Genomic DNA, 20979 nt, shown 5'->3' with positions numbered 1-20979 from the left:
CTTGTCTTCCTGTCTGTGAAACCTACTTAAAACCCAACCACACTCGTAGTGACCACCATTAAATGCACCCACCTTGGTGGTTCGACCTTCTCTTTCTGTCTATCAGATAAAATAACAGATAAATGGAGGAAGACCACAATTATGCGACAGTGACTTTCAAGGCTAAAAATGAGGTTTCTACATTTGGTGAGTCACGCTCAGTTTTATTTCTAACTGTCATTTTGCTATTGCATATACAGTCTGCTGAACTGTACACCGAGCTGGAAACAATGACTCTTACCAAGTCCTTTTATTTCACATGAATCTTTCTGTTTCCTTCTACTACACTTCATTTAATTAGAACATATGGAGTTTTTTACTTTGCTTCATATTTGATTGACATGGTTATCATTTGTAAAGTCATATTTTACATTTGCAATATGCCTATGCGAAATAAAATCCTGACAAGGTGACCCCAACTCAGAGAGGAGGGATTCTATTTGGCATCACCACCAGCTAACAATACAAAAAGATAAGATAAGATATTACTTTATTGATCCCCCAGGGGGGAAATTCAGTTGTTACAGCAACCCAGACATAAGTACAATCAAGAAGAAGTTTCAATAAGTAAAGATGAAATAAAATAAAATATTTAAAAATAAAAATAGATAAATAATGATAGAATACAATTTAGATATGTACAATGTTACAAATGGAATTTAGATTAAATAACAGTAATTACAGGCAGTATTAAAAATGATTCAGAAGTGACAGGTGACATGGTGTGATTATAGTTGGTAATGACAGATTAAGCAACAAATAAAAATAAATATGGGTATGTAATATGACTGTGAGTTGTAGTAAACAATAATAATGTAATATAACATAATATAATATGGCAAAGATAATTATATAATATAATATATGATGCATTATAATGCCAGCAGCAGTCAAGACAGTAAAACATTACAATACATTATCCCACTTAGTGTCAGCCTTTTTGTATATTTAGTAGGTAGTCAGGTTAAAAGTATTGATCCAACCATGACTTTATTGATTTAGAAATGATGTATTTGTACATCAATACAGTCCCTCAGTTTCAACAGCTATAGCGCTTCCATGCCAACAGTATACGTATCAGCCTACTTAGGGTTTGGATTTTACTGTTTCAAACTTTTGTACTCACTCAACACTTTGTGTCTGTTTCCTTCAGTTTGGTCGACTGCACTTTCACCTTGCAAAGGTTGACTGCACTCTCTCTCTTTCTGCATGCTGTTTACTGATGCTATCAGAAAGTAACACTTTTGCCACATTGTTATCAGGGGGAGATGAAATCCCACACAGTACACTTGATATGCCCTATACCTCTGTTGCATGATTTCATATCTGTGACCTGTGTGGTCAGGTCGTCAAGGGGTTTTTGGACCAATCAGAATTTAGTATTTAACACAGCCAGGGAAGTAAATATATATCATCCATGTAGTGCAGATTCTAGAGTGTGCAGGGCCCCAGGCCAAAATTTACAGGCAACCCCTTTGACACATGCTCTGCCCTGTCACAGGTAGCAGAGCTGGACAAACTGGGCTGCTCTGCTAAGTTATGTTATTCATGTTTCCATCCCCTATATGCTAGACTAGCAGCATGCAGTTACGTACTAGCAGTGGTGCAAAGTAACAAAGTACATTTACATGAGTACTGTACTTAAGTACATTTTTTGAGTATCTGTACTTTACTTAAGTATTATTTTTTGGGGGAACTTATGACTTTTACTCCTCTACATTTGAGAGCCAAATATCATACTTTTGACTCCACTACATTTCTATCAATGCTTCTGTTACTCTCTACTTTTGCTTTGAAGTCAGCTGATGAATTGTGTGCTTGCGTGTGGTTTGTCTCAATGGTGTAGCCGTACCTCAGTTGAGCGTAGAGCAAATGCAGAGCAAACGTTATTCAGACAAGTCCATTTAGTCGTGGTGATGATGGCTATGGACGAGAAGGATGAAAATTCTCTGCCTGAGCATTACAGCCATATTATAAGCCCACGTTTGAGGTTTTTAAATAAAGAATGATTCGTATTGTTGTAAATCTCTGATCTGTTTACCACACAAACTCCATCACAGCCGACAAAACATCTCCATCTAACCTGAGAAAGCATGTGGAGGTCTGTAGCTAACACACTTGTTTTATTAAATGACAATTTTAAACCAATTTGTCTGTGCTTGCAGTTACTTAGTTGTGTTTATATTTCACTATTTTACTGAATCAACCTAACGTAGCAGAATACACCCATGCATTCTTGACTGCACTCATGCTTTTGAGATATTTTAGAAAGTACTTTGAATACTTAAGTATTTTTAAGTACTCCAGAACTTTAACTCAAGTCATAATCTGACTGAACAACTTTCACTTGTATTGGAGTAATGTTTTACCAGGAGGATCTATACTTTGACTTAAGTAATAAAGCTGTGTACTTTGTCCACCACTGCGTACTAGTATATCTGAACATCATTATCAACTCCACTTGCCACTTTCACTGGCCCTGTCTACCACTACAGTCTTCTTTCTCTTCCTCCTTTTCCCACTTCCTTTTTCTCAATCCCAGATACATGATCCCTTCTCTGTTTTCATTGAGTGATTTTAATTGAGAAACTTTTGCACAGGAATGATGCAGAAAATGCGCTTCTCTGTAGAAAGAGAGAGTGCTGTCAATCTTTGCACATTGTGAGCCTCTGCTGTGGTTTAAGGTTTGTCAGCCATGGGGGCCCCCTGCTGGCCCGGGGCCACAACCGGTTGCCTGCCTTACCTGTTCACAAGCAGGTGCCTCTGTCTCTGTTTTGAAGCTGTCACTCGGCTTGTAGTTTATACATCTTAAAGCAGTTTCTCTGAAAGGTTTTCATTTCTGTCTTAAGTTTTTTAAATAATGCCACTCTTTGTCTTATTTTGAGGCTTTTAAGCTGATCTATGATGTGCATCACTGATCAGTTTGACTTGTCTGTCTTATTGTTGTCTTTGAGTATCTTTTGAAACTGCATGTCTAATCTATGAAAACAATGACTCTTTGATTCCTGCAACACTGTTGTCTAAAATATATATGAACACTATGGTACATATTAGGTTTGCTGTCATGACTGAATGTATGTTTTCTTTGCTATGCCAGTGGTAGACTTGATAATGTCTGACTGAAACCAGGAAGCAGCTTCTAAAAGTGTTAAAACTCGTTTCCTTTTTGTCTTTTGCAGAGAAACCAAACGAGCTGGAAATAATATATTCTGAAGTGAAAGCTGAGGTGCAGACAGCTCCTACCACGCCAAGTAATCAGTTTTCACTCATGATAAAAAAAGAAATGAGATAATGATTTGCTCAAATTAAGAATAATTCAATGTTTTTGTTTGTTTTAGTAGAAAATGAAACAAAAGCTCCACTTTGCTCCCAGCTTCTTCTGGTGGCTGCAGGTTTGGGGATCATTTGTGTCATCTTGGTGTCATTTATCATCACCCTCAAAATCCAATGTAGGCCTGTTTGCCTGTTGTCTTGATAATTAAAGTTATGTGACACTTAGAAAGTGAGTCCAACAGTAACAATATAACCCTGGCTTCAGTCCAAACAGTCATGTCAGAGCAGCTCAGAGAAATCAGCAACCTAACAGCTCAAAATCAGCAACTGATGTCAGAGAAGGACGTCTTAAAAACTCAAACACAAGAGCTGACCAGAGAGAGAGATGGACTCAACTGGACCCTCAAAGTCATTCTGGAGTATGAGAACTTCCCTGTGAAAACCCTCTGTCCACAGAAAGGTGAGAACATGGTGGACATGGGCTCGTTTCTGGTTTTTCACCGCTCCTGTTTTTCCAATGAATCATCTTCTTCTGAGTTTGTAGGAAACCCCTAGACCTCTGTTACAGAGTTAATGTAAATTTTACTTTAAGTTGCATTTCCAACAAAATTACTCAGGTCTTGTAGTTCAAGGAGCTTCTTTCTCAAAGACTAAAAAGTTCCTACAGCCTATTGTGGTCTGAGTTTCCAAATAGTTCAAGAGAACTGTCAAACATTAAGTCTACTGTCCTGTGAAAAGCAACACCTGTTTCAAACCAGGTTTCTACGGAGGCCCTGAAGGTCACCTGCACCAACATTTCATGCCAAAAACATTTGACTGAACACGAAAATACTTTGACATTCGAAAAAAACATTTCACACACCATAGAAATATTAAATGAAATATAAAAAAAGTCACAAAGAATAATAATTATAACACAAAAATATTTCACATAACTTAAAACATACAAATATTTCATAAAACAAAACAAAAAATCACAAAATGTAAAAATATTTCATGAAACAAAAGAATTCAGAAAACATAAGAACAATTCAAGAAACCAAGAATTTCACAAAATGTAAAAATGTAAACTTAAATTTTTTTTTAAAGTTTTTCAGTTGTTTTTGTCTGATGAAATGCTTCCATGTTGTGTAAGATTTTTAATAATATTTTTACATTGTGCCATGAATATGATTTTGTTGTCTTGCCCTTTTTCTACAGTGTGTAAACCTTGCCTGGACAACTGGGTGCGGTTTCAGTCAAACTGTTACCTTATTACGAAACATAAGTATTCCAACGACTGGAGGAAGTGGATCCAAAGTCATGAAGAATGCCAAAAATTCAACGCAAATCTGGTGGTGATAGAAAGCCAAGAAGAACAGGCAAGATGCCTTTATTTGACTGCATTTGTTTTTTGATTTGTGCTCAACAACTCTAGAAAGCATCTTCAGTTTTATCTCCATAGACTAAGATTGAAATGGACGGTGTGAGACAGCGATTTAGACTCAAAATGAAGTTATTTAAGCACTCCATCAGAATCATCTTAGAAGCTTTAAATCCACCAAAACTTCACAGCTTTTTATTTCACATTTTATCTTTTTTTATTCATTCTTATACGTTTCCAATCCTTCCTTTAATATGTTTTGAAAATCTGTGTTTCTTGATCTTCAACTTTCATTATCCTTTTTATTTTAGAGTAGAAACACACAATTATTTTTTTTTTTTCTTGTTTAGGAATTCATCAATAACCACACAGAAAAGTATCATGATGAAAATCATGGCTACTGGATTGGCTTGAGTAAAAAGGAAGAGACAGGGACGTGGAGCTGGTTAGATGGGAGCAACCTCACTGTGGAGTAAGTGCAAAAAAAGACAATGATTTAAAGGTTGTCACATTTTCCTCTTTTACCTCAGTCAATCATGACACAGCACTCCTGACACATTACTAACCAGCCCAACAATTAGTCATTAAGACTGATAGCATTTATTTTCAGTTTGTAGCATTTTTACACCCAATGTCATCAGGCGGAAGAAATCCGGTGGAAGCAGAATCCGTTTCATAAAGTGGACAGATGGTGGTTTGAGAAAAAAGCAGATGGGCAACTGACTTCAAACATGTCTTCCTGATGATGCCAAAGACAAACATTGCCAAAAGACGCAAAGAGGACTAAGAGGGCATTTGGAAATGTTTGTACTATGTCCAATTTCTCCAGACCAGCCAATCCATTTTAAAATCTACAAATATTCAGAGGCACTGTGATGAAAATATGATTTTTTTGTGTATAATATCATTTCACAAAAAAATGTAAAATCCCTTATATAAGTGTGCAAATCAGTGCAAAGAAATACATATAACACATTTGTTTATTAAAAAATATGTATAAATCTTAAATGGCAAAAGAAAAACCTTTCCTATATGAATTATAAATGACCTTTCATGGCCCTCTTGCCGAGGCCCACACTTTGGGTATCACTGCTCTAACAAGTCTTGTAAAGTCAGAACTGAAACTGTGTTTCTGTTTATCTGAGAGTTTCTTCCCCTGGCTTCAAAAATGTACCCAGTCTTCAACATTTGTTAAGCCTGTTATGTGTTAGCATGAGTATGATAAGCTCAATCTGGAAACCAAGATTTCTTCAGCTTCAGAATAATATGTGTAGAATTTCTTGACTATTACTCCCTGAAAAAGACTCTATCAAAAAAAATAACAACTTGATTATCTATTAGCATCAGAGTTGCTGGAAGACAGAAATTCAGATAAAGCTAGGCTAGCTGTCTGCTAACTAGGCTAGCTGTCTGCTAACTGCAGCTTCATATTCTATAAACAGAGATGAGTGTAGCATACATTTTCTTATCTATTATCTGATGTTTTTTTTCTTTTCTAGGTATTGGAGAGATCAACCGTCTAACCTACGCTGGACAGACTGTGCGTTAACCTCGCCTCGAGGACATCCTTTGGCTAACTGGCAGAAAACTAGCTGTACCATGTGGAACCGCTACATCTGTGAAACCAGAGCCTTAACCAAACAGGATGAAGATCCAGAAGCTATCACATAGATTATTGAACATGTAAAAACTAGCATTTTAAATCCATCTATTTAATTGTTTTGCAAGTCTAGATTTAAGAGTTAATAAAGATGTTATCACAATTTTACAAGCGTGTATTCAATGGTGTTTTAACATTGATGCCATACTTTCTTATGTTGTACTGTACTTTATTACATTGATTGTCATATATAAAAATTCACAAAAAGACAAATGCATTTCAGATAATTAATCATCCACCGCAGAAAATAGATCCCAATAAATGCACACTTTACTCCTTTATGAATAATATTTGTTGAACAGCTCCCGTATGTCACAGAAAATATCAAAGTATTTTTAAAAGTCAAATTATTGATATAACTAATTTTAAATATTCATGTCTTCAGCTGGATCAAATTAGGTGTGTTCTGAGTGTTACAGATGGGAGGAAAGTCAAACTTTTTGGCGGAATGATCCTTTAATAGCATGACAACTTCTACAGATTCAGCATGATAGTAAAAACAGCACACCATTGACAACTATTCACTAGACACTGTGTGTTACCGCTCGACTGACCTTAAACTAAGACACATAAATGGGAGTTGACCACCAGAAAGAAACTTGACAGGTTGAGATCAGTATTATCTATATCACAGTTAGTTAAAATACCCTCTATGTATACAGGTTTTATGGATGAATCATCTTAGAGGTGTCAGTTCCTTCTATTGTACTATTGAGGACATTTGTTGCATTAATGCAGACGCACACAGACTTCCTACACAGAAAATAAACCTGTAACCAATAACCAGAGAGCCACATTAGACCTTCAGCGTCTATTTGAGGTCACCAAGTGAAAAAAAAAAGTCCTTATAGGTTTGCATAAGTTTAGGAAAGAGGAACTTCTGTCACACCTTCCAAACCAAGTAAATGTTCTGTTATAGCCGCCTCTCTTTTATTGGCAAATTGCAACAAGGAATGACTGTTAAAGATGGAGGAAGACATTCATTATTCCACAGTGGTTTTTAAAAACACAAGCCCAGCTCCAAGAGGTAAGTGCCCAACTTGTTTTATGTGATTTAGTTTCACTTGAGTCAAAAGTGGTGGTTACTCTCGGGCTGTCAAACATCTTTACAAGGTGTTTTTTGTTCTCAGATTCACATGATTTAATCCTGTTGTACAAGAAACCAGGAAAATTAATTATTTTCAGATTATTTTTGAACATTATTTAGCAGAGCTATAAATACAGACCTTTTTGATATACAGATGATAAATAATAAACACCACGCTCAATTTAACAGCAGGTATATCACTGGCCTCAGGTGTATATGTGCCACTGTGTCCAATTTTCTTCCAGATGTCTTCAGGTGGCAACATCTGGTTTTCAAAACTGGGGTAGGGGTTTCTCCCTGTCTTTGAAATCTGCATGAATTTTCACACACATACTCAAAAACTGGATACTTCACAAAACTGGCACAGACAAGGATACTCTAGTCAGTGTTTAAAGTTAGTAAATACATTTTTTGACAGTCATACAGAGGTAGGAGTCCTCTTACAATTTTTGATTCCTCTGCTACCCATGTAGTAAATAGATGTGAGTTGTAATTTTCAACAATTTAAAGTACTAACAAATACATTTGTGCTAAATGCCAAGAAACACTGACTAAACTAAGGTCCTGTCTTTGCAAAGGAAATAGCCAATTGTAGTTTGAGATCTTTGGGTGGCTCCTGTGGTCTCCAGTCAGGTTTCAAGAGGCCACTTCTGGCCATGGGTTAGGGTTTTTTAGCACCCTGAGTAAACATCTCATTGAAAGCCCCAACTTCCCTATCCTAATCTTTTTTTATGATCCTGCTAGTCACAGGCCCTTAAAATTGTCTTAACTTTTCTACCCTGCCTCTGGCTACCCATCAAGAAAATTCCCCTCCATTTTTGTTACACAAGTTTTTGTCATTTGCATCTGCTGAGAGCAAACTGGATGGGAAAAATATGTACTATTTTAAGTCAGGTACACCATAGTGGTGTGAAAACGAAAAAGTCACTTTCATTAAGGAAGGAAGATGGATATTATTTCTGGATGTGCTTTGAAGCTCTCTTGATCTGCTGCACCAATGCAGGGTGAGGGATCCTTGCAGCAACCAAAATTACTTTGAACGCTTGACAACAGTGTGGCCACACAACTCAATACTCCACCCCCCTTTTCCTTGTGTCTCTGTTTGGAACAGCAGCTGGAACGTATGAGCAGGAGTCACTTGAGTGAAATGTGTTCCTGTGTCCTCCAGACAATGCATTCTGTGTGAAAAGTAAAGAGAACTAGTGAAGGGTTGTTGGGGAAAGGAATGTCTGGGTGGACTTGCTTGACCTATTGCTACCACAACCCAACCCTGGATAAGCAGAAAAGAATGGATAGATGGATCATTAAAAAAAATATATGAAATATAAAAGCTGTTGCTTATTTGTTTCCCCTTGTCATTTTCCCCTGGTCTTTCAGAAAAAGAAGAGGACCTCACAGTTTATGCTGAGGTCAAACATAAAGAGGCTGCAGCTACACCATCAAGTACGTTTTAAGAGCTTTTGATTGATGTACTTTGATTTAATCAATGACCTCATGAACAAAACCAAATTTAGATGTATTGATCCACTCATTTCTTCTTAGTCAGAGCCTCTAAATAACATATATGTTTAATGTCTGCTGGTTAAAATTTTGGAGGATTTTCTCTTTAAACTCTTAAAACCCATGAGTTAATTTGAGTAGTGTGTTTAGTTTTCCTTGACTTTAATATAATGTTGAATATTTATGTATAAGGATTATGTAGAAGTTACACAGGGATTTATCTTAACTTTTTAATTCCATATCAAATGAGAAAGAGTGTATAAGAGAATAAAAAAATTGCAAGGTTATTTTTCTTAAAGGTACAGTGTGTAGAAAGGGAAATATTTACCCTTATGTAGCACTCAGATTCTGAATTGAAACGCTCCCTTGCTCACTCCTCTCATTGATGGTGGCCTCCAAGGACAGGACGCTCATCTGACATAGGATAAGTATACTTCATTTGTTAAGATTTGACTATCAAAAACTTTGATCAATACAAATTATTTAGGCCAACAGCCACTCTCTTCTTCTTCTTCTTCTTCTTCTCCTTCTTCTTCTTCTTCTTCTTCTTCTTCTTCTTCTTCTTCTTCTTCTTCTTCTTCTTCTTCTTCTTCTTCTTCTTCTTCTTCTCCTTCTTCTTCTTCTTCTTCTTCTTCTTCTTCTTCTTCTTCTTCTTCTTCTTCCACTCACTAAACACAAAAATGCGTATATTACCAGTTTGTCTGTTCTGTGCTGCTGTAGAAACATGACGATGCAAGATAGCGGCCTCCATGCTGTGGAAGCACCTGCTCTTTATGTAGATACAAAAGGCTCACTCCAAGTTAAATACAAAATGATTTTCATATTCAGGTGATTGTACACTAATTTTAACAAACTTATATTTTCAATTTCTACAAAGTCTGTTCTGCTTATTGGTGCTAAATCCTACACACTGTACCTTTAAAGCCATTATAGGACTGATGATTAATGTCTTGAACTCAGTTTTGATAATGATTAAAGTATGGTGTGTCTTTTCTTAGGTGGGGAGGCAGCTGCTCGCTCTCACTTTCCTGTATTATCAGTGTGTTTGGGGATACTCTGTGTCCTCCTGGTGATGAGCATCAGTGCCATCATATACAGTGAGTTTCATTTTAACCTTAACAGTTAGAGCAGCTTACAGACGTTTGTACTGTTTAAGGTCCAGCTCTCTAAGTGCAGTGAGTATGTTTTCTTTTGTTTGTTTCTTTGTTTTTGGTTGATTTTATTCATTTTCCAAAAACAGACTTGCTATTCTGACTTAATATTTTTCTGTGAAATCATTAATTAATTTAATTTGTATTATTGTGTTCTGCCTTCTCATCCCTTCTCTCACATCATTGAAATTACATTGCATCAGAAAAGGGATGTGTGAACAGGAAACCAAGCACTGTAAAACAGAAATAGTTTGACTAAAATAACCCTCTGTAATTATTTTCTAACAAAGGATGCAATGTTGTTAAGCAGGTGACTTTCACTTTTTGGATGTTGGAAATTGCAGAAGTCAGGAGTAAAGCGTGTGTGCTCAAGGACAATAATTCCTCTCTAGTAACCATTAGAGAATGTATCCATTCATTCATCAACAAACTGACTGCTTTTTGTTTCCTCCCTGTCTTCACTTCAGTGAGTGCTTTAATGAACAAACAGAAAGAAAACCTCAGGGACCTCAAAGAAGAAATTCAGCTGCTGGTCACAGAGAGGAGCATCTTTAAGAAAGAGGCCGATCAGCTGAGCAGAGTCACAGAGAATTTCAACTACACGATGGAAGTCATCCTGAAGTTTAACACTTTCCCAGTGAATGAATTCTGCCCTAAGAAGAGTAGGTTCTTACTTTGGTGACTATACATTTATATTATTTACAACAGTACAAGTATAATAAGGCCTATTATAAATACATTGATTAAAGGCACATTAGAATGTACAGGTATAAATGTATGTTAATCTCTACAGTAATTGTAAAATAAAATGAACTTGACATCAGAAGCATGCACAGATATTTACCACAACTACATGGTGGCCATTTTCTTCTGATGTTACTCTCAGGGCAGGAAACCCTGTCATACTGACATACTGCTGTGTTTGTTTTGCTGGTGAAAGAAACATGATACTGAAATCTGGCCCACATTTTAGGTTATGGTCTATTTGATAATGGATTATCTATTGTTAGACAACAGATAACATTAGTGTTCAATCACTGCCTTGCGAGCCGGCTCTACTGATTCACTACAAAGCATCGTCTCTCAGAGCCGCAGCTTTTGATCATGACTTAGTGTAGTCATGTTAGGGTTAGGATTAGGGTTAGGATTAGGGTTAGGGTTAGGATTAGGATTAGGGTTAGGGTTAGGATTAGGGTTAGGGTTAGGGTTTGGGTTAGGGTTAGGATTAGGGTTAGGGTTAGGATTAGGATTAGGGTTAGGGTTAGGGTTAGGGTTAGGGTGAGGATGAGGGTTAGGGTTAGGGTTAGGGTTAGGGTTAGGATTAAGGTTAGGGTTAGGGTTAGGGTTAGGGTTAGGATTAGGGTTAGGGTTAGGGTTAGGGTTAGGATTAGGGTTAGGGTTAGGATTAGGATTAGGGTTAGGGTTAGGGTTAGGATTAGGGTTAGGGTTAGGGTTTGGGTTAGGGTTAGGATTAGGGTTAGGGTTAGGATTAGGGTTAGGGTTAGGGTTGGGTTTATGATTAGGGTTAGGATTAGGGTTAGGATTAGGGTTAGGGTTCACGTTATGATTAGGGTTAGGGTTAGAATTAGGGTTAGGGTTAGGATTAGGGTTCGGGTTATGATTAGGGTTAGGGTTAGGATTAAGGTTAGGGTTAGGGTTATGATTAGGGTTAGGGTTAGAACCAGAACTAAACTTAAGCAAACAGAGCAAGGACCAAACTCAAGCAAACAGAACAAGAACCAAAATCAAGCAACCAGAACCAGAACCAGAACCGAACCAGAACCGAACCCAAACCGAACCAGAACCGAACCAGAACCGAATCAGAACCGAACTGAACCGAACCAGAACCGAACCAGAACCGAACCAGAACTGAACCAGAACCGAACTGAACCGAACCAGAACCGAACCAGAACCGAACTGAACCAGAACTGAACCAGAACCGCACCAGAACCGCACCAGAACCGAACCAGAACCGAACCGAACCAGTACCGAACCGAACCAGTACCGAACCGAACCAGAACCGAACCAGAACCGAACCAGAACCGAACTGAACCAAACCGGAACCGAACCAGAACCGAACCAGAACCGAACCAGAGCCGAACAAGAGCCGAACCAGATCCAGAACCGAACCGAACCGAACCAAATTGAACGGAACCAGAAACGAACCAGAACTCAACGAAACTCAAGCAAACAGAACCAGAACCAAACTGGAGCAAACATTATTAATGTCCTCAGTGCAGGTTGGATTTGAGAAAAATCCGATATTTCAGCTTGGATGGGAACAGATGAAGCCATGATACACAGCCTCCCCTCCATCACCTGTATCCTATATCCTCACATGTGATTGGTCAGATGGCCGCCATGCTGACCAATCAAAACAAAGTTCTGCTGTGAGCAGAGCTGGGGCTGAACACTGTGAGAGCTAAGCAGCGAAAGAAGAAAACTGGGAGCCGGCTCTCTCTCTCTATGCGAGCCGACTCTTCTGATTCACTATAAAGCATCGACTCTTAAAGCCGCAGCTTTTGATCATGACACATCTCTACTGCATAGTTAATCTAACAGTCTTAACACTGTCCCACGAAGCCACATACCGCTCATTGAGTGCTTAAATTAACAGATTCAATTTGTCTGCTTTTTTATGAATTCAGAGTGTCAGCCATGTCAGAAAGGTTGGATTCTGTTCCAGGAAAAGTGCTACCTGTTTCATAAAGGATATCCATGGAAGACATGGCAAAAGAGTCGAGAGCACTGCCAGAGCACAGCTGCAGATCTGGTTGTTGTTAACAGTCCACAAGAGCAGGTGAGCTCACACAGAAAGCTGAATATATCAGGAAGAGTTTAAGTTATGTTTTATTTCTGAGGTTTTCCAAAGTTAAAGCATTACAATCACAGAAGTGCATTGGATTCATATTTGCGATTTTTTTTCTGTGAACATACCTTGAGCTGTGCAGGTTTTTGTTGATCTTATGTTCTATGACTAAAGGAATTCATCAGCCAGCACATCAAATACTACTATGATTCATTTCATGGATACTGGTTGGGGTTACATGAATCTGACAACAAAAAGTGGCAGTGGGTGGATGGACGTAATGACAGTCTAGGGTAAGAAATCCTCTTTTAACAAACAACCTATCATTTACTTAGTGGACAAGATCTAACATTTGCATTCATCATGTTCTATCCCATCATAACAGATTGATTATTAATAATTCTCTCTATTGTATTTTCAGCTTTTGATCGATGGAGAAGCGCTACAATTATAACAATATTTTAGATATCATATATTTTGTAAGATTTACATCCAGAATACAGAGATAACATTTTAGATACACATCCAGCATTTCAGCTTTAGTCCCTTGTCAGTCTTCACTACACTGGTACTAATGTTATCAAAGGTATTGATCTTTGTGTTGTGTGTTTGAAGGTACTGGATGACAGTCGGTTCTTATGGTCCTTGTGGACTGATGATCCCTGAGAGGAATCTTACTGCCAGCTGGGATCCGGCCAAATGTAACTTTATGAACAAATTCATCTGTGAGGGTGAAGTTCTGATCAGGTCTGATTAAACAGAACCACGTTTTGTTTGCTTAGAGTTCTCTTTCATGACTTGTGTTCTTTCTGTAGCTCTACAATAAAATAATGTCAGCTGTTTTAAAAGAAAATCAATTTTTTTTGGTTTCTCGTTATACATGAAACTGAATTCAATTATCTTTTTGTTGCAATTTGTCATTGGAAACAGCAAATACACACATTTCTCAACAAATTTGAAGTTCAAGCAGGACAGGAAATGATTATATGAACGCATGAGTAAGCTGATGTAAAAGTCTCAGTGGGCCAATGTCATCTATGATGTGCACTCTAGTGCAGAAGTTTCTGGGCTTACATAATTGCTGATGTGCTACATGTGTTGCACAAAAAAGGAAGAAACCGGTTCCTGTTTGACCTTTTACTTCTTTTTATAATTCATTGTGTTATTTTTGTTATGTTTAATTTTTTGTAATTGTGTTTTGTTAATCTATTTTCTGTTCCCCTTTTATTATTATCATCTTTTCTCACCACAATGCAGTCATTTTTATTATGGTGATGAAGGAGTTAGCCTGCCCTCTTGGAATGAAATGTGATACTGGGAAAGAAATATGAAAGTTATTCAGTTTTTCAAGCAATGGAGTTTTTTTATTCTGTCTCATGAAACTCACACAGGTATTCACACCTCATCAATCATATCCATCCAGAGCCACCAGTGTTCAAGTCAACATCACATTAAGCTGAAACTATGGCAGTCTGCGTTAACAGTCAGGTTAGAGTGCGATGAGGTCATTTTACAAACAGAATCATTGCACATGATTTTCACAAAGATTGAGTCATATCTGTTGAAAGATATTTCCCAAATTTAGATTTTCCCGTTTTAACTTATGAGGTGTAACTCTTCTTTTAACCTTAACATATGTGGATTAAAATCAAGAGGAAGAGAACGCTAAAGATTCATGATCAGTATCTAAAATGTGGAGCGACAACACAGACCACCACCTCATATTTAAAGGTATAGATTTCTGAATGGCTTCCCAATTTTCATGTCAAAACTGTGACTTGATATTTTTGAATTTTGAGTAGTTAAGCATTTATCTACAATAAGCTGTCAGGAGACTAACCATGCTGCAGATGATCTGCCTTTTTAAACATCAGTTATTCCACAGAGTTTGGTACTCATTCAAGTATGAGAGCTAAAGGGTTTAAATAATCATGTCATGTGCAAAATTTAACAAAGACACCTAGGAACCTAAGATTTGAAGGAATCCCAGGGCCCTGTTTGATGCATCAGATCATGTAATTTTCACATTATTTCATGTATAACAGGGTTTTTCATGCGTCTTATGTGTACTTACAAGCCTCCTTTCTATAAAATAATGGAATTGTTGTCAAACACTTTTAAGTTACAAGCAGAAACCTCTTCATTCTTTTTTACAAATTGGTCAACAAAGAGCAATTTCCTGCTGTAATGACTTGACATGTTTGTGTTACAAAATGCGCTGACTCATCAAATAAATCACTTACAGCCTCAGAATAAGAAAACATTGACTGATTCAACCTCATCTGATGACTTTAATGACTTATAATCTGAAGCTGGTCATTATTTGTTTGACAGCTCAGATCATACTGTGTAGGGATAAATAATTAAGATTGTCAAGTCCCCATTAAGCTCACATCATCATGACTTTGATATGGATATTAAGTCAAAAATGTGAAACAGATCAATTACATGACTAATGAATGATATCTGATGTTCAAAGAAATCTGAAAGATGTCGTACAAATAAGGCTGTTGGGCGTGCAGAAGAGGCACAGATGTTGAAATTCATTGTCTCATTTGCTAATGACAGTTCTTCAGTTAATGAGAAAATCTAAATTCATTAAAAGGCCGTCTCATCAGAGAACACGGCCTTCTTCATGTCCATGTTTGGTACGAGCTGATTGACACTAATGCTAACTTCCCTAAATCAGCCAAAACAAACCCCTCTATCAGTGTCCAAATCTCTTTAGTCACTCTACTCTTTGGACTTCTTCTTTTTCTTCTTCTTTGGAGGAAGTGCCTCCTCCCTTATAATGTCCTCTACAGATGTTTTGTCCTTTTTACACTTTTTCCTCTTCTGCTTCACTGTTGATTCCTCCTCTATAGCTTCTGCATCCTCCAATGCAACCGCACGCGTTTTCTCTTCCTGTTTCAGAGCGGAGTCCTGGACCATCTCTGATTGGCTTGATTCTGTATTATTAATCTCCTCTTCCTCAGCAGCTTCACTCTGATGTTTGGAGGATTTCTTCTTCTTCTTCTTCTTCTTCTTCACTTTTGTGTCAAAGTGTGGCTCTGTAGTCTCCACTGGACTCTCTGCTGGAGGTGAAGATGCTCCCTCTTCTTCATTCTGCTCTGTCTTGTTTTTCCTCTTTTTATGTTTCCTCTTTGTTTTGTCTGCTTCACCGTTTTCCACAATGATCACATCCTCCTCAGTGGAAACTCCACTTGTTACTACCTCAGTGTCTTCACTGCCTTTCTTTTTCTTCTTCTTCTTTTTGGGTACCATATCCATCTCAGGAGTCTCAGAAGCTGCAGCACCATCCACCTCATTAATGCTCCCCGCTGATCTCTTCTTTTTTGCCCTTTTTCTCTGAGAGTCCTCGCCCTCCTCCTCCTCCTCCTCCTGCAGCTCACCTCTCTGCTCGGGAGAGAGGGAAGTCGGTGGAGTTGGTGTAACGCAAACTGGAGAAGAAGAAGCTGCTGGTTGTTTCTTCTTGCTGTACTTAGCCATGAACTCAGCCTCCTGCTGCTCCAGCCGGAGTAACTTCGCACTCATGGTCACGCCGTGCCTGGCCCCTCTACAGGAACAACAAACAAAGGAAAAGCATGAGAACCAAAATAGAGCACAGTTTTGTATCATGTCATCCTTTTTAGTTATTTTTGAAGACCAACTCACTCTTTAGGAACCCCTTTCAGAAAGATTTAATTGTTTTATTCTAATTTTTCACTACAATAATGAGCCCACAATTAAAAACACACTTGCACACACATCTTAGTTAGTACTCAGAGGTGAAAAACGTACTTATGAGCCGTGCGTCCTCCACAAGCCTTCATCAGATCTGCATCAGAAAGTCTGTAAAGTACCAATAAAAAGATTACATGTTAACATGATCAGATATTCATTCAAAGCTGACTGATAAAGATAAGAAACAGGCATTCATGTATAAGAAGACAGGTGGGGCAATGTAAAAAAAAAAAAAAAAAGTCAGGAAGTGTGGTCACATTGACAGAATATTTAAAATTAGGTTTTAATACTAAATAATCATAAATATGAAATCAGGCGTTCTTACTTGAAGGTGCTGGAAAGGTCTAATCTCTGGTCCTCCTCCTCGTCGTCTGAGCTGCTGCTGCTGCTGTCGTCTGAGTTTGAGGCCTTCGGCTCTGGCTGCTCCTGACCGGACAGCAGAGTGGCTGACTGAAAGAGAAGTATCATAAAAATAACATCAGTGACTGCAGAGCAGAATCCGTTTTATGATCTGCCTTTGTCTTGCTGGCTAAGATAGAAACAAACATTTTGCAGATTTTTTGAGCTCCTTATTTGAAGAATAGAAGGATAAGTCTGGTGCTGTTTGTCTTAAGTTAAATAAATCTAACAAACAATCAATAGATTATTTCATCAAACTCTAATATCCCTTATTTATCTGTGAAGTGACCCTTAAATACTGAATATCTGCTCATACTCAACAAACAGATATGAAATATATTTTTACCTTGACAAAACATCCATAAAGTTTGGCTTTAGCCAGAGAAGCTTTTCTTGGCTTTTTATTGGAGATCATCCCTTCCTCCTCGTCTTCCTCCACCGTCTTCTTCAGCTTAATACCGCTCTGGATCACAAAGAGAACCACACAACACTTCACCTTCTGTCAAAGACTAAACCAGCGGGCTTTATCCATTAGCAAGAGAGTAGGAGTGAAGCAGACTTAGAAGCTTGCTGAAGGACTCCAAGTATAAGTTTAAGTTACTTAAAGTTAGATTACTGAAACCTTTGGATCTAAAGAGAACTCCCTCACAACTACGACTCCACTCCAAGTAGATGACCACAGCTTCAGTCACTTGTTGAGAACACGAGTTTTACATTTTCACAGTCATAAATCATCTGGTAAGTTTCAAATGTCAAAATGATGATCAAGCTAAATGTGACATGTGATTTTTCTACTTATTCTTTTACCATAAAATAACCTGAAGAAAATTTTCAGGATTGCTTCCTTCACTACCTTAAAATCAAATATGGAAGGATCGCTAAACATGTTGTGTTGAGTTCTGCTGATTGTGCACTATGTGAAGGTAGGACTCACCTGGTCCGATTCAACTTGCAGACTGGAAGAGGCCTTATTGAAGACATGATCCCACCAGTGGAAGCTGAACTGCTCCCCTTCTTTATGGCCGACCTGACAAACAAGAGCCTGAGTTTACAAACATTTTCTATAGAGGAAAAAAAGAGTCCGAACCTCTGACACAGATGGAACAAAAACAGAGCTGAGCATCATTAATCACTTTATAAGACAGCATGTTAGCAGAGACTCACCCCTCCTTTACCACACTTCACTTTGACTTTGATTGCTTCTGAGATGCCGTTCTCAGATCGCCCCAGTCCTTTACCTGAGGATAGCACAGAGTGAATAAGACACCTGCCCCTGGGTCTGATACCATGTAGAAGTTGAATACATAAATAAAAGAGGTCAGAGTGTCTTACCATGTTCCCAGCCATGACGCAGCATCTGCTGCTCGGCAAACTTCAAGCCACGACTTTTCTCTTGTACAACTTCAGCCATTTCTACAAACACAAGTTATTTCTATATTAGACATGACCATGACAACTTAACTAAAACACTTCAAGCCTATGCAATAACACAATAAAATATTTGATTGCTCAGCTCCAGAAACAGGCATTGTGGCAGCAAGCAAAGTGTCTCTTTATTTTGTAACAAATTTAATCATTTTTATGATTTACAATTGTTTAATTCCCAGTCTCATTTTCTTTAAATTCAAACATAAATCTAACTTTGAACAGTGTACAGCTGTGACACTAAACTAATTAAGTGAAAAAATGAAAGAAAAGAAAACAAACCAAAAGAAAAAAAATTATAATGGCATGACAAAAATGATAAAGAATGAAGAACAATGGAGGCCAATAAAAAATTTTTTTCAAATGACCTGCTAAAATGTTGGCATTACATCTATGCATTACATGCATATACCACAGTACCTCTATATTTTCATCTCATCCTGCAAGATTTGAAGGAAAGTGTTGACTAAGGAGTCAGAAGCCAGAAAAACTGGCAGTCCTTTTGTGCTGTGACATTTAAGAGATATATTTAAATGTTTAAGACACTCTTTGGGTGCTTATTATTTTACCTGTGGATTAGTTTGAACTTGTATTAGGTTAATCAATGTTGCCATAAAAGACTCACTGTATTTGAAGCACGATTAAAAACAAATAAAGCTACTGAGATTGACAACATCTAGTATACACATAGTAAAGTAGAGGCTCTATTAACACACGTCACTGCCATGATGTTAAATACTTAGATCTGCATATTAGCATTTTTTGGGATACAAAAACAATTTGATTTGCACAAGACTTCCATCTCTTAAGTTTACTACAGCTAAACTATAGCCAACACCTGAACACACCGGTTCCCTTGTATAACAGCCTTTCGTTAGCTATATTTCGCAAATAATGACAACACTTTGTATATTCAAAATAAACATACCTTTAGATGTCTCTTCACATTAAATCATAAACGCCTGATCTGTAAAAACACACATTTAAACGTAGTGACAGAGGTTAGCCATGCGGCTTCAGAAGAACGCTGACATGACACCGGAAGTTGGTCACTCTGGCTTCCGCCTTCCTTTCTTCTTCTCTGGTTAATTTTGCAGTAGAGAGCAGATAGAGCAAAGGGTTGCCCTGACGAGCAAAATAATGAATATTTTTCAGATATGTCCTGTATTTAAACATTTGTGAATCCTTTCTAGACTTTTTAAAATACTACATCCCATTTAACAATAGAGCTGTGGGAAAAATGCTCAGTAACGCTTAAAATAGGCTTTGAAAGCCATTAAATATTAGAATAAAAGTAGCCTACTTGTAGGCATATGGCCACTGCATGTAATGTTATGTACAGTAATGTATCCAATATTTATTAACATAAATTCAGGCCACTATGAAAGCTGTAGCTAGTTGAAGAGGAGTCACTACACCTTTTTTTTTTTTGTTCACAATAAGGCCCAAAAATATGGCTTATGTTACAATGTTCATTTCAGAAACTCTTTATTGGATTAAAAGTGAAGAGTAAATTCTGGCTAGTTACTTTCCATCACTAGTTGAATCTACAATGACATTTTTTGGCTAATTTTTACAGCGAGATAGTGACTTTTATTCTGTCTGTAGCTAATGGGAATTTATTCTAATCACAGACTAGTAGACAAAATCAAATGAAAAACAACCACTAAGGATCATTAATGTTGGAGCGAAAATAAGCTGTTTTCTGCAGCAGGTGAAAGGTTTCTTAATGATTTGTAGCTGCTTTGTTTTCAAATGTTGAGTGTTGTGTTAAGTGAGCATTTCTTGCATATATTTTTTAGTGTCTGTTTTCTTCTGCCCAATTTATAGTTTCACAGCCCTCCACCATTTTTCTTTAGAACATTTTAATGATATAAAAATCATTTTTGTCAGTCAGGAGTAAATCTCTACACAGAGAGAAATATACAAAACAAAGAAATATTGAATGCACTTCATGCATATTCTACACAGCCGTAAGTATCAGATATAAATGAAAATGTTTGAATCTCCACATTAATACAGCTGTATTATTTCACATTACTGTTTAGAATAGAAATAAAGTTATGTGTGTCTACAAATGTTTTTGCATTTGTTTTAAAATGTACGTCCTTGAAGAAAGGTAACAGCTTTTAATTGCCAACAGATGGCGGTGTTTCACTCCAGGAAAATGAAAACACATGGTAAATCTCACAGTCATTATTTTGAGATTATCCCAAGTGCAAACATATGATGTAATAAAAGTAAATATCATGTCCTGAAATGCATTAAATGAACCGTATGCAATAAAAGATTTTTGTGAGAGAAGTTTTCCAGCATGCAAAACAGAAGTGACTCCTCTCTAGAGGTTTTTGCTGTATGAGAATCCAGATCAGAGGTAAACCACTTTAGATGTTGTCATACTAGATAAAAAAACAGCTTCAGGCTCTGCTTTCCTATTAAAAAACAAGAGAAGAAGAACAGTAAGCAGTCATTATTCATCTTTTGCAGTAATTTAGAATCATGATTTCCTTCCGTTGTCTCACGAACATCTAAATCAGCTTATTTCTTGCT

At 37.3% G+C, this 20979-nt stretch overlaps 3 protein-coding genes across 4 annotated transcripts; 2 read left to right on the top strand and 1 right to left on the bottom strand.

Annotated features, from left to right (window-relative positions):
* On the top strand, positions 1-6443 carry LOC117823100 (CD209 antigen-like protein D). Of its 2 annotated transcripts, none has more exons than XM_034698165.1 (7): positions 1-186; positions 3219-3290; positions 3378-3488; positions 3578-3772; positions 4513-4673; positions 5026-5147; positions 6175-6443. In XM_034698165.1, the coding sequence occupies exons 1-7, from the start codon at positions 123-125 to the stop codon at positions 6344-6346; spliced, it is 897 nt and encodes a 298-aa protein (XP_034554056.1). In that variant the 5' UTR covers positions 1-122; the 3' UTR covers positions 6347-6443. The 2 variants fall into 2 exon arrangements, with proteins under 2 accessions (XP_034554056.1, XP_034554057.1); XM_034698166.1 differs by having other exon boundaries at positions 2-186; positions 3381-3488.
* An 858-nt stretch (positions 6444-7301) lies between these two features.
* Positions 7302-14036, top strand: LOC117822698 (C-type lectin domain family 4 member C-like). The gene is made up of 7 exons (XM_034697561.1): positions 7302-7362; positions 8800-8865; positions 9921-10019; positions 10541-10735; positions 12722-12873; positions 13057-13175; positions 13498-14036. The coding sequence occupies exons 1-7, from the start codon at positions 7302-7304 to the stop codon at positions 13637-13639; spliced, it is 834 nt and encodes a 277-aa protein (XP_034553452.1). The 3' UTR covers positions 13640-14036.
* Positions 14037-14219: 183 nt separating this feature from the next.
* gpatch4 (G patch domain containing 4) lies at positions 14220-19504 on the bottom strand. Its single transcript, XM_034698161.1, has 8 exons — positions 19358-19504; positions 18337-18417; positions 18169-18242; positions 17939-18031; positions 17351-17467; positions 16931-17055; positions 16663-16713; positions 14220-16438 (listed from the first exon to the last, which is right to left on the bottom strand). Exons 2-8 carry the CDS (start codon positions 18413-18415, stop codon positions 15616-15618), a joined length of 1362 nt encoding a protein of 453 aa, XP_034554052.1. The 5' UTR covers positions 18416-18417; positions 19358-19504; the 3' UTR covers positions 14220-15615.
* Between the last annotated feature and the right edge of the window lie 1475 nt (positions 19505-20979).

This window comes from Notolabrus celidotus, chromosome 12 (genome assembly GCF_009762535.1).
Source record: "Notolabrus celidotus isolate fNotCel1 chromosome 12, fNotCel1.pri, whole genome shotgun sequence".
NCBI classification, from domain to species: domain Eukaryota; kingdom Metazoa; phylum Chordata; class Actinopteri; order Labriformes; family Labridae; genus Notolabrus; species Notolabrus celidotus.
Note: the sequence above shows the minus strand (reverse complement) of the source record. Positions and strands in the feature narration are given on the sequence as shown.

What these genes read in the sequence shown, in the direction of transcription:
- LOC117823100 (XM_034698165.1), top strand. Translation starts at nt 123, where the DNA reads ATGGAGGAAGACCACAATTATGCGACAGTGACTTTCAAGGCTAAAAAT. An exon ending in CATCACCCTCAAAATCCAAT is followed by an intron (nt 3,489 to 3,577) that starts GTAGGCCTGTTT and finishes CCCTGGCTTCAG; the next exon opens with TCCAAACAGTCATGTCAGAG. An exon ending in AACCCTCTGTCCACAGAAAG is followed by an intron (nt 3,773 to 4,512) that starts GTGAGAACATGG and finishes CTTTTTCTACAG; the next exon opens with TGTGTAAACCTTGCCTGGAC.
- LOC117822698 (XM_034697561.1), top strand. Translation starts at nt 7,302, where the DNA reads ATGGAGGAAGACATTCATTATTCCACAGTGGTTTTTAAAAACACAAGC. An exon ending in TGAATTCTGCCCTAAGAAGA is followed by an intron (nt 10,736 to 12,721) that starts GTAGGTTCTTAC and finishes TTATGAATTCAG; the next exon opens with AGTGTCAGCCATGTCAGAAA. An exon ending in GGACGTAATGACAGTCTAGG is followed by an intron (nt 13,176 to 13,497) that starts GTAAGAAATCCT and finishes GTGTGTTTGAAG; the next exon opens with GTACTGGATGACAGTCGGTT.
- gpatch4 (XM_034698161.1), bottom strand. Translation starts at nt 18,415, where the DNA reads ATGGCTGAAGTTGTACAAGAGAAAAGTCGTGGCTTGAAGTTTGCCGAG. An exon ending in GCGTCATGGCTGGGAACATG is followed by an intron (nt 18,243 to 18,336) that starts GTAAGACACTCT and finishes TGCTATCCTCAG; the next exon opens with GTAAAGGACTGGGGCGATCT. An exon ending in GGAGGACGCACGGCTCATAA is followed by an intron (nt 16,439 to 16,662) that starts GTACGTTTTTCA and finishes TTGTTCCTGTAG; the next exon opens with AGGGGCCAGGCACGGCGTGA.